We start from the raw sequence: 9864 nt of genomic DNA, 5'->3' as shown, positions 1-9864 counted from the left end.
TAGGCTGGGCCCCCTGAAGCTGTACAGAAGAGGTGGGAGGAATAATTGTTCCCTTGTTGAGATGTCCTTTTCCTCCCAGAATTCCCTCCTCTGGGCAGAGGCTCCAGGACCATCCATGAGGCTCTGGAGGAGCAGCCTGCCTCTCTGAGTCCTGACTCAGAAAGGTGTAGCTTTCTCCCTTGTTTCTCTTTCAGTTCTCTTCTGAATCCTGACCAGTGTGAGTCGAATAGGATTTTCTGCTACTTGGGGCTCCCTTACTCTCCCTCTACAGCTCCCCTCCTGGCTAAGTGGCTGCTTGTCCACCATGTGACTGACCTCTCTGGTGGCTTACCTTTTATGTCATCGGTTCCCTATGTGGGATGAATAGAGGTTTGTTCATATCCTCCTAGGACAGGTCTCATACAATACTTGATTCTCTACCTGCCCACCACCAGTTCCTGCATTACAGGAAAGTGACACCATGCCCAATTTAGACAGTGCTGGTATTGAATCCAGGTGGGAGCCAGGCAAGCATTCTCCCAGCAGAGCCACATGGCTAGTCCGACAACGAACTCTCCAATGGTATGCTTTATGTGGGACTGGCTTTATAGGGACACTGAATAACTGTCACAGAGACACTCACACAAATAAGGAAACCGTTTATGTCAGGGCTGGGATGAGTGTCAGTGGTAGAGCACTTCCCTGGAACAGGGAGATCTTGGATTAATCCCTAGCACCCAAAAATGAATGAAGGAAAATAAAGACTCCCAAGCTTCCGTTTTAGAGAGCTGGTTTGTAGGTCTCACCATTAATTGTTGTAATTTACAGTATGATTAGGCAGAATCATTTAAAAAACATATTGTTACTACCTGTTTTAGAGTGTATTCAATCATGTAAAATGTAGCCTAATACTAGCTGTCAGGAATAGATGATCACTCACCGATGGCATTGTGTTGTCCCTCTCTTTACTTGTATACCTACAGGAAAATGAAACAATTCATGTATGATATGAGATAGACCTTCATTGTGTTCCCCCTTAAAACATGGAGTACATTTCCTTTTAGACTGGGTCAGACTTTCCTGGAGCTCCCTCTGATGACCTCAAGCACACAGACCTCTGCTTGCCATGGCTCCTGAGTGCTGGAATTAAAGGCATTACCATAACACCTGCCCTGAGGGACTCCTTCCTTTGAGTTCTCCAGACACCACTGGCTTGAACTATAATGGCATTGCCTTGGTGTTAGCATTCCCCACTGCTGGTCCTCTGATTTCCCTCTAGGGGTGTTGGAAGCTTCTGAGGATGCCATGTTGTGTGTTCTTGTGAAGGTTCTAAAGATAAGGTTGGAAGCACAGAACGTCCTGGTACAAAAGAAACCTTGGGGATTCTGTTTCTCTGTTTCAGCTTTGCAATGTTTTGGAGTCCCCTTTCCCAAGTATTATTTATGAGACTCTAGAAACATGGTGAGAGACAGAGAGTCCATGTCAGGAAAGGTTGCAGGCTGACATAGAAGGTTGCAAGGCAGTGCCTGGACAGAGGCTGGCCAGGCTCCTTTTGCATGACACTTAAAAGCTTTCTAGGGACAGTTGTGGGGCTGGAGAGATGGTTGACCTGTTAAGAGTGTTCACTGCTCCTGCAGAGAACTAGGATTGCTTCCCAGCACTGACATGGCAGCTCACAGACACCTGTAACTAGTTCCAGGGGATGTGCCACCCTCTGCAGGACTCCAGGGGCCCCTGCTTGTAGGTGTCACACTTAGACCAGCAGGGAGCTTGTGGGGGAGAGCTGGCAGACAGGAGAATCTTAGCACCTATGGAGAAAGAGAAGAGTCCCTTTATGCCTCCAGTTGGCCACCTAAATGCCTGGATTTGAAAATGGAACTCCTAACCAGGTTAGCTTCTCTGTGTTCATCCCAGAGTGAGTTGGTCTGAACAGGGTCCAGGGGATTCTTGTGCTCTTGTCAAGGCAACGTGCAGCTCAGAACATCTCTGGGCTCCGTCCTTTAGTGGTGTCCTCCTAGGCAAGCTGTGTACTCCTCTCTCTGATCCAAGTCAAGTGTATGGAGTTTCTTTATGCTTTCCTAGCTGATTGCTGGAGACAAATAGTGAATACTTGGTGGGTCTCTAGCCAGAAAACAAAGAAGAAAAGGGAGAAAAAAAGAAAGAGAGAAAGAAAGGAAGAAAGAAAGAAAGGAAAGAAGAAAGGAAGGAAGGAAGAAGCGAGAGGAGTAAAGCTGATGATATAGAGCAATGAAGGCAAACTCACCAGCAGTTTCAGAGGTATCCAGGGAAGCCAAAGGAAGGATCCATCCCTACAGGGAGACGTGTCTGAGCACACCCATCAAAACCCGAGGAATTCCTCTCCTTTTAGGTGTTTGTACTTATATCAATCTGGATTCTTTACTATGTCCCAGATAGGACATGCTGTATGAACCAGAGCAAAGCAATTTATTACTAGAATTTATTAGGAGAATATTCCACAGAGAATTACATAGGAAGAAGGATAGTACATACTGCATGTCATGGGTGCAGGCTGCAAGTGAGAGAGCCGCAATTAGGTGATAAGTATATATTCTCCCCTACTGTGTTTTGTCATGTTGCATTTCTCTCAAAGGTCTTAATTGACAGCATGCTTAAAGGTTAAGCAAAGGATCTGGGCAGCAATGGCCCTCTCCTTTAATCCCAGCACTTGGGTGTCAGAGGCAGGTGGATTTCTGTTAGTTGTGGTCCAGCCTGGTCTATGGTGTTAGGTCCAGGCCATTTAGGTCTACAGAGAGAAACCTGTCTTACAAAAAGATTCCGGGGGTAGCAGTGCATGGCTGTAATACTAGTACGGGTACAGTGGGGAGACACGAGGACCCTAGAGCCTGTTTTCAAGCCAGTCTAACCGAACCACTGAGCTCTAGGTTTACTGAGAGACGTTCTCAAAAACAAGAACAAAGCGCTGGAGAGAGGGCTGAGCAGCTGTTCCCCCAGAAGGACTGGGTTGGGTTCCACACTAATGTAACTGTCTGTAACTCCAGTCCTAGGGCATCTGATACCTTCTTCTGGCATCAAAAAGGGCCACACATAGACGTGATATATATTTAGGCAAACCATCCGTACTCAATTTATTTTAAGATTAAAAGACAAGAAGTTTCAAGTGAGTAAAATATAAAATTTCACGTTTGAAATTAAAAAGTGGGAAAATTTTCAGGCCTTTAATGTTAGCATTTGGAAAGCAGAGTAGATGTCTGTGAATCTGAGGTAAATCTAGTCTATGTAGTGAGTTCCAAGATAGACAGGAGTATAGCAAGACCCTAAGATAAATAAAAGATGAAGAGGAGGAGGAGGGAAAAAAAAAGGATGAGGAGGAGGGGAAAATAAGACGACACCTGATGTCCACTGCCACGTGCAGACATTCATGCACTCCCCCGCCACATGCACACACGAGTAACACACAGAGGAAAAGCCCATTATAAGCACAGTGGGGGAGCACTTGCAAAATGTATTGGTAGTCAAGTTCAATCCTGCTCAGTAACACACACACACACACACACACACACACACACACACACACACACACACACAGTCAGCCTGGTCCCAGGGATACCACCTGGGTTGGACCTCACCCTCCCTGTACTCTCTGGCTTTAATCATGACTGCTCTCATGTCTTTTGGGTCTTTGTATGTCCAAGGCCTCCCAGGCTCACCACCTGTTCATCCTTACTAGCCCTAAATCCAGCATACGAGGGAGGTCACCACGGATACCTGATGAGTGGACAAGAACCACTGAACAAGCACAGAGCAGGGGACCGAGACTGCTGTCCCTGGCTCTCTGAGTTCTGCAGGGAGTTTGTAGGGGCTCAGGGGAGTCCTCCAGACAGGGGGCTGCCTAGGCTTATGGAAGCCAGGGCCTGCTCGTGGACTTTCTGAGACCAGTTGTTCTGTGGCCATAGCTGGTTGAAACCTGCCTGGCAGAGCTGGGGCGGGGCTCTCTGCAAACCTCGCATTGCTCCTGTCAGGGGCTGACCAGGCGCTCATGAGACAGAACCCAGAGGTGACAATAGACACAAATGCTGTCACTGTCACCAGCCCTGTTGTTGTAAATGGCTGTGCCAAGTCTGCAAACACAGTGTGTCCGGGAGCCTCCCCAGGTGGCTTTGAAAACTCCCCAGGAAGAGCCCCCCACCAACCCACTCCTTCCTGTCCCTCTGGTGGCCCATGGCTCCTTCCTTCTGGACAGGGGCCCAAGAGACTCCAGAGCATATAAGGGAAGGGGAAGGAGGTCCAGGCACAAGATACCCAGGGCGAATTCTCCCAGCCAGGTAAGGTGCATGGCTCCCGGGGGTGGGCATCATGGCGAAGCCCAGCTGGTTCCCCAGTTAGGCCTTAGGTGTCTTTGCCCTTTCCCTGAGACTTTCAGATGTCCCAGCCTCAGGCCATGCTGCTCTTGCTGATCCTTGCTGTCCTGGGGACGCCCGCCTTTTGTTCAGAAAGTAAGTCAACCCTGGAGTGGGCCCCCTCACCGGTGGCCACGTCATCTCCCTCAACCTAGGAGACATGGGGACACCTCCCAGCCTTTGCCACAGACTAAACGTGGTCATAGGCCAATCCTTCCTGGCTTCCCGGGTGGGAAGACAGGCCCTCCACATGTCTGAGTGGGTTTTCTCCTCTCTGGGCTTTCATCCACACAGATTACTATGGCAGGACAACCGGCACACATTTCTGCACTTCCATACCCGAGGGAAAAAACTTAACAAGAATTCGGATGTATGTTCGCAATAACATCATTATGGGGTAAGTATGATCAGACTCATGCATGGCCCCTCACCCTGTGTCCTGCCTGGATTCTTCCCACATTTCAGAACCCCACCTATGAGTACATGGTCCACTGATTGTGTCTTCCTTCCCACAGATCCCATCTGGTTTCTAGTGGCTCCTCAAAGTCATTTGCTTTTCAGAGTCACAGAGCCACAAGCCAAACCTTTTGTCTTGTAGCTGTCCACAGTCATTACCTCTCCGGAGCATAGTCCTGCTTTTACTGAGTCCATAGTACAGTCCTACTTTTGCATCTCGGGTTGATCAAAGAAGGTGGAGATGCTGCTCCCTACTCAACTCAACTACAAAAGGCCCCTGAATCCCTACTCTTGATAGCGAAATCTCACCTGCCAGGGTAGTCTAGGAGGTGAGGGTTAGAGGGTTAGAGGGTTAGAGGTGACTGAATGTTAGTGGTAAGCAACGTTGGAAGCAGAAATCCAAAGTCAGGCCCTTCATATTGGGGGCAACCCTGCTTGAGCCTGAGAGGATTTCTGCTTTGTAGTGAGAGGATGTCAGACACATAGGAAATGGAGAGGGGAAGAGTCAGGGAAATAGAAGACAGCGTGTGAACTGAGCTGCGAAAGCTCTGGAATGCCGCCAAAGACTAGGATGCTGAAGAAGTCAGTGTGTGGGGCTGGTGAAGTCCCTTAGGGGCACGGAAGACACCTGTTTTTCTGTGATCTGCTGCTTTCTTAGAAGTGACCTAGGTTGAGAAAGTCCCAGCTTGGCCAGGGTCAGCCCTGCTGTAAACGGAGCTGTCCCCTATGAAGGTCTGATGTGCAGACTGCTCTGCTTGGCCTGTCTACTGTGACTATGATGAAGCGAGTCCCCAATAGGCTGAGTAAGGGCCTTCAGCTCACAGTATCTGTGATTGGCTTCCCCAGAGTGAGAGGGAGGCTAGTGTGTCTCAAGAAGCCAAAAGAGAGGGAGGCGGAGGGGCACCTGGGTCCATGGAAGGAGGGCAATGCTGTGTCTGGATGGGTATTTAAAGGGTGTCCTCTTCCCTAGTGTCCAGATGAAGCATGGAGACCAATGGGGTTCACTGTATGGCTATTCAGATGGGAGTCTGGAGGAACTGGAACTGAATGATGGTGAAGATATCATGTCACTATATGGCTCATACAACTCCTACATGCGGCAAATAGTCCTTTATACTACCAGGCCACGAGATAAGATTTTTGGGACTGCCAAAGCTAATAATGAGTTCACCGACTACCCTCAAGATCCCTCCCATGTGCTTCTGGGCTTCTGTGGCTATTACGTGAGGGGGTGGCTTTAAGGCCATCAGTGCTAAGTGGGGGAGTCCAGGTGGTAAATGTACAGAGTGAGGCTCATGGCCACCCCAGCTGAAGCGCTCTGTGTCAGGTCACCCCACTGGGCCTTGGAAACCATGCCCACTAATAAATAGTATATCTGCATGAACTCTGTGTCCAAGTGGGATTCTTGGGTCTGAGAAGGCTCCCTCTGTGAACTGAAATGACGGTGGGTAGAAATAGGCGAGGCAAGTATTTGGGGGCTGCACACAGTGACCCTAGGCTATAATCTCCAAGGGTCAGCTCAGAGAGCACCACTGCAGACTGCGGTGTATGTGTACACACTCAGTTGTCCTGTGCTGGCCCTGCATTGTTCCAGACTTCTCTGCTTCTGCAACACACCTCAGGGTTGCCACTAACCATTTGCCAACGGCTTGTACTCACCAGGCTCTTCTTTGCCCTAAGGGACACAAAGAAGGGGGGCCTGGAGGATTTGGGGAGATGGCTCTGTGGCTATAGTGCTGGCTGTGCAAAAATGAAAACTGAATTTGGGCCCCCAGCACCTACCCAGAAGTAACCCCAGCACTAGGAGAAGCGGGGAAGAGTGGAGAAGGAGACAGGCTGCTCCTCACAGCTCACTGGCTGGCTGGTGCAGGCCAATCTGTAGGCTCTAGCTACAGTGAAGATGCTGGTTCACAAAACAAGGCGGAGAGTACTGGAGGAAGACACTCAAGGTCAATCTCTGGCCTCCACGTGCATGCACATATATAAGTGTGTGCATTCCCTCACACTAGTAGGTTCACACACATATACATCACATGCACAGCACACAGAAGCTCATGGTGACTTGGCGGTCCCTGCATTACCGGGTGTGTGGACAGGTGATGTGGAGACAGAGCACCTGCCAGAGGGGTGGCAGGCTGAGAGAGCCTCAGAGACTCTTCCTGGAGGCAGTGGGATCTGAGCTGCATCCTCAGAGCAGTGGGGGAATCAGCCAAGTGGATACAGGGAGGAGGGAGGTCCAGGCCAGAGAGCCCTGAGGGCAGGCCTCTACCTGCACCTCTCCTAGTGCCTGATTGACGAAGACTTGTCTGGGTGCAGTGCACACTCCTTTAATCCCTGAACTTGGGAGGCAGAGGCAGAGGCAGAGGCAGAGGCAGAGGCAGAGGCAGAGGCAGAGGCAGAGGCAGAGGCAGAGGCAGAGGCAGAGGCAGAGGCAGAGGCAGAGGCAGAGGCAGAGGCAGAGGCAGAGGCAGAGGTAAGAGGTTCTCTGTGAGTTGGGGCCAGCCTGGGATACAGAGTGAGTTGCAGGACTACATAGAGAGACAGTGCGCCCTCATGAAGAAACTGAGGCACAGAGGGCAAGGGAATTTGTTCTAAGTCACTCAGCAGAATCAGCTGTAAGGAGGTCCACCTGAGAAATCTGAACCTGGGCCAGTTCATGCCTTGACCATCAGCAGCTTCTGGCCAGGGGCTGAGCGTGCATATCGGCGTTCTTCAGGATCTCCCGGAGTTGGACACTTGGTCAGAGCTGGACATTCTGTGCAGGGGGTGGTGACTGTCCATCGCACTGGCCACTAGGCAGCCTGAACTCCAGCGTGCTGCCCTCAGGTCCTCGGGTGGGGGCGCTGCAATGTGCATGGATGCGGGAACTAGCTTCAACTAGATGCTGGGAAGAGGTGGAGCCAGCATGCTCCCATCCACAGATACAGTGCTAGTTCCTTCCTGAAGCCCTGCCTAGTCCTGGTGCATGGAGCAAAGTCATCAGAGATTCCTTTCTGTGACTTGTCAGCCTGGCCAGGGACCAGTGGCTCCTCCCCTCCAGTGTCTTTTGGGATTAGCTGCCTTCAGTCTGCTTCCTGAAGTCTGATTATTCATTTATTCAATTTTAAAGCCATGTGCATGTTCTAAGACTTGCCCTGAACAAGCTGTATAGCACAGGAGAACATGAATCCTCCTCCTTCTGCCTCCATCAAGCCTTTGCCAGAGACTAACCAACTGTGCTCACCAAGGAGAGGATGACTGATGAATTTATCAATATACAGGTTTAGCTAGAGTTCATCATAGCTGTCTCCCATATTGGCCATATCAAGGTGATGATAATGCATCTGTATGTGTTTCATTTTTATAGCATCAATTTTATTTTTAATGAAGGCCATCAGTTTGTTAAACAGAAAAGGTCCTAGTGATAAAATAATTAGTAGGCCAAGCAGGGGAAGGAGTTAAGACAGGCGTCTGTTCCAGGCGCTCCAAAAGGGTTGATGAAACAGATCTCTGTGAATCTTCTCGAGCTCCTCTTGATGTTTCTTGATTCTGTCTCAAACTATTCTGGATTTGTTCCCATAAAAGCAGAATTTTTCCTGTAAAGTCAAACAAACGCCTCCCTTGTTGGCATTGAGTAAGTCTAGCCTGCTTCTGTTTTGTAGGACCACCTCTGCTAGTGAGTCAACTAGGTTCTGAAGGTCCTGGACTGACCTGTAGATGGTCTGTACATCATCAGCAAGCTGTTGAGACAGCTTGGAGTATGATTTTATTGCTATTCCCATTCCTGTGGAACCAGTGGTTAGGGCTTCTGAAACACCAAGTCCAACCAATATTGGAATGAACTGGACTGCTCTCTTGTGCCACAGAGTGAAACAGTCTATGCTGGGTATTGGGATGGACTCATCCCCAGGTATTATTCCTATCTGGAAGGTAGCCAGGACACACAACCCTGACCAATTAGCAGGCTGCAAGAATTAAGCCAAGCCATTGCCACAAACTAGGACTTGTCCAGGCCCAGCTCATAGAGCTATGGATACATTAATCACTGAAAGGCAAGAGGTAAAGGAGGCTTGTCCTACATCTATACCAAAACAGTCATTCTTAAAAATGTTTATAAAAGCATGAGGAATTATTAAATCCTGTGGGATGAACCTTAAAAGGGACACTAAGTGTGCAGTTATCCTCCAGCATGGAATCATAATTAGGCCACAGGGATTTGCTAGGGGCCAGGAGGTTCCCAAGGTCAAACAAAACCAGCAGTCTTTTGCTAGGTGGGGTTGGTAATGTTTAAAGCATAATGGGTAGCAGACAGAATATCTGAGGTTTGGGCGTTGATGTCTGCACCTCTGAGTCTGGGAAGTAGTAATGGATGATAATCTATACGAGGAATCAGAGAATCAATGATGGTTTGGATTTTTTCTTGGACTATGGTTTCTCTGACCTGGTCTGTCGGCTTACCATCAGAAACATGAATGGGGGTTATATTATCCCAGCATGCTGGTTTTCCAGGTGCAGCAAAGCAGGAAGCCTGAGCATACTTGTTGGAGCCAGTGCTCAGGCCTGTGGTAAGCCAGAAAGAAGAGTGGAAAATGCCCTGACAGGGAACGCACGAGTGATTGCATCTGGAGTGGATGGATTCTGAAGAGGGAGTAGGGTCTGTGTGGAAGAGCAGGGGCTGTCTGAGGAGGGGGCTAGCATGAGCAGGCCTGTGTAGACAGGTCTGGATGTGGAGGAACCATTGTCAGAATGCTGACATTATGTCTCAGTTTCATTGTGATTGGACAGCACCTCGGAAGGTGCAGGTCACTGTCGCAGCAACAGATCACTGTCCAGGAAGGACCTCTGTACCACACAGAGGGCTCCCACATCACCATTTGGTGCAATGTGAGTGGTTACCGGAGTCCCTCTGAGCAGAACTTCCAATGGTCCATTTACCAGCCCTCCGCCCCGGAGTGTGAAGTGCAGATTGTAGCACAGTGGACTCCTCCTTCCCTTATACCATTTACACTCAACGAGTCCTCAGTGGTAAGAACTATGTGGAGAGAATCCAGGGGAATTCAGCTTTACATCA

At 49.4% G+C, this 9864-nt stretch overlaps 1 protein-coding gene across 1 annotated transcript; it reads left to right on the top strand.

The window, feature by feature from the left end:
* Positions 1-4381: 4381 nt before the first annotated feature.
* LOC127218758 (zymogen granule protein 16 homolog B-like) lies at positions 4382-6055 on the top strand. The gene is made up of 3 exons (XM_051179742.1): positions 4382-4454; positions 4653-4755; positions 5785-6055. Exons 1-3 carry the CDS (start codon positions 4382-4384, stop codon positions 6053-6055), a joined length of 447 nt encoding a protein of 148 aa, XP_051035699.1.
* The last annotated feature ends 3809 nt before the right edge of the window (positions 6056-9864 follow it).

Source organism: Phodopus roborovskii, unplaced genomic scaffold (genome assembly GCF_943737965.1).
Source record: "Phodopus roborovskii unplaced genomic scaffold, PHOROB, whole genome shotgun sequence".
NCBI classification, from domain to species: Eukaryota; Metazoa; Chordata; class Mammalia; order Rodentia; family Cricetidae; genus Phodopus; species Phodopus roborovskii.
The sequence above is the reverse complement of the archived record's forward strand: the minus strand, read 5'-3'. Positions and strand labels throughout refer to the sequence as shown.

Excerpts from the sequence above, each read along its gene's own strand:
- LOC127218758 (XM_051179742.1), top strand. The coding sequence starts at position 4,382 with ATGTCCCAGCCTCAGGCCATGCTGCTCTTGCTGATCCTTGCTGTCCTG. Across the intron at positions 4,455-4,652 it reads GCCCGCCTTTTGTTCAGAAA|ATTACTATGGCAGGACAACC; the intron begins GTAAGTCAACCC and ends TCATCCACACAG. Across the intron at positions 4,756-5,784 it reads CGCAATAACATCATTATGGG|TGTCCAGATGAAGCATGGAG; the intron begins GTAAGTATGATC and ends CCTCTTCCCTAG.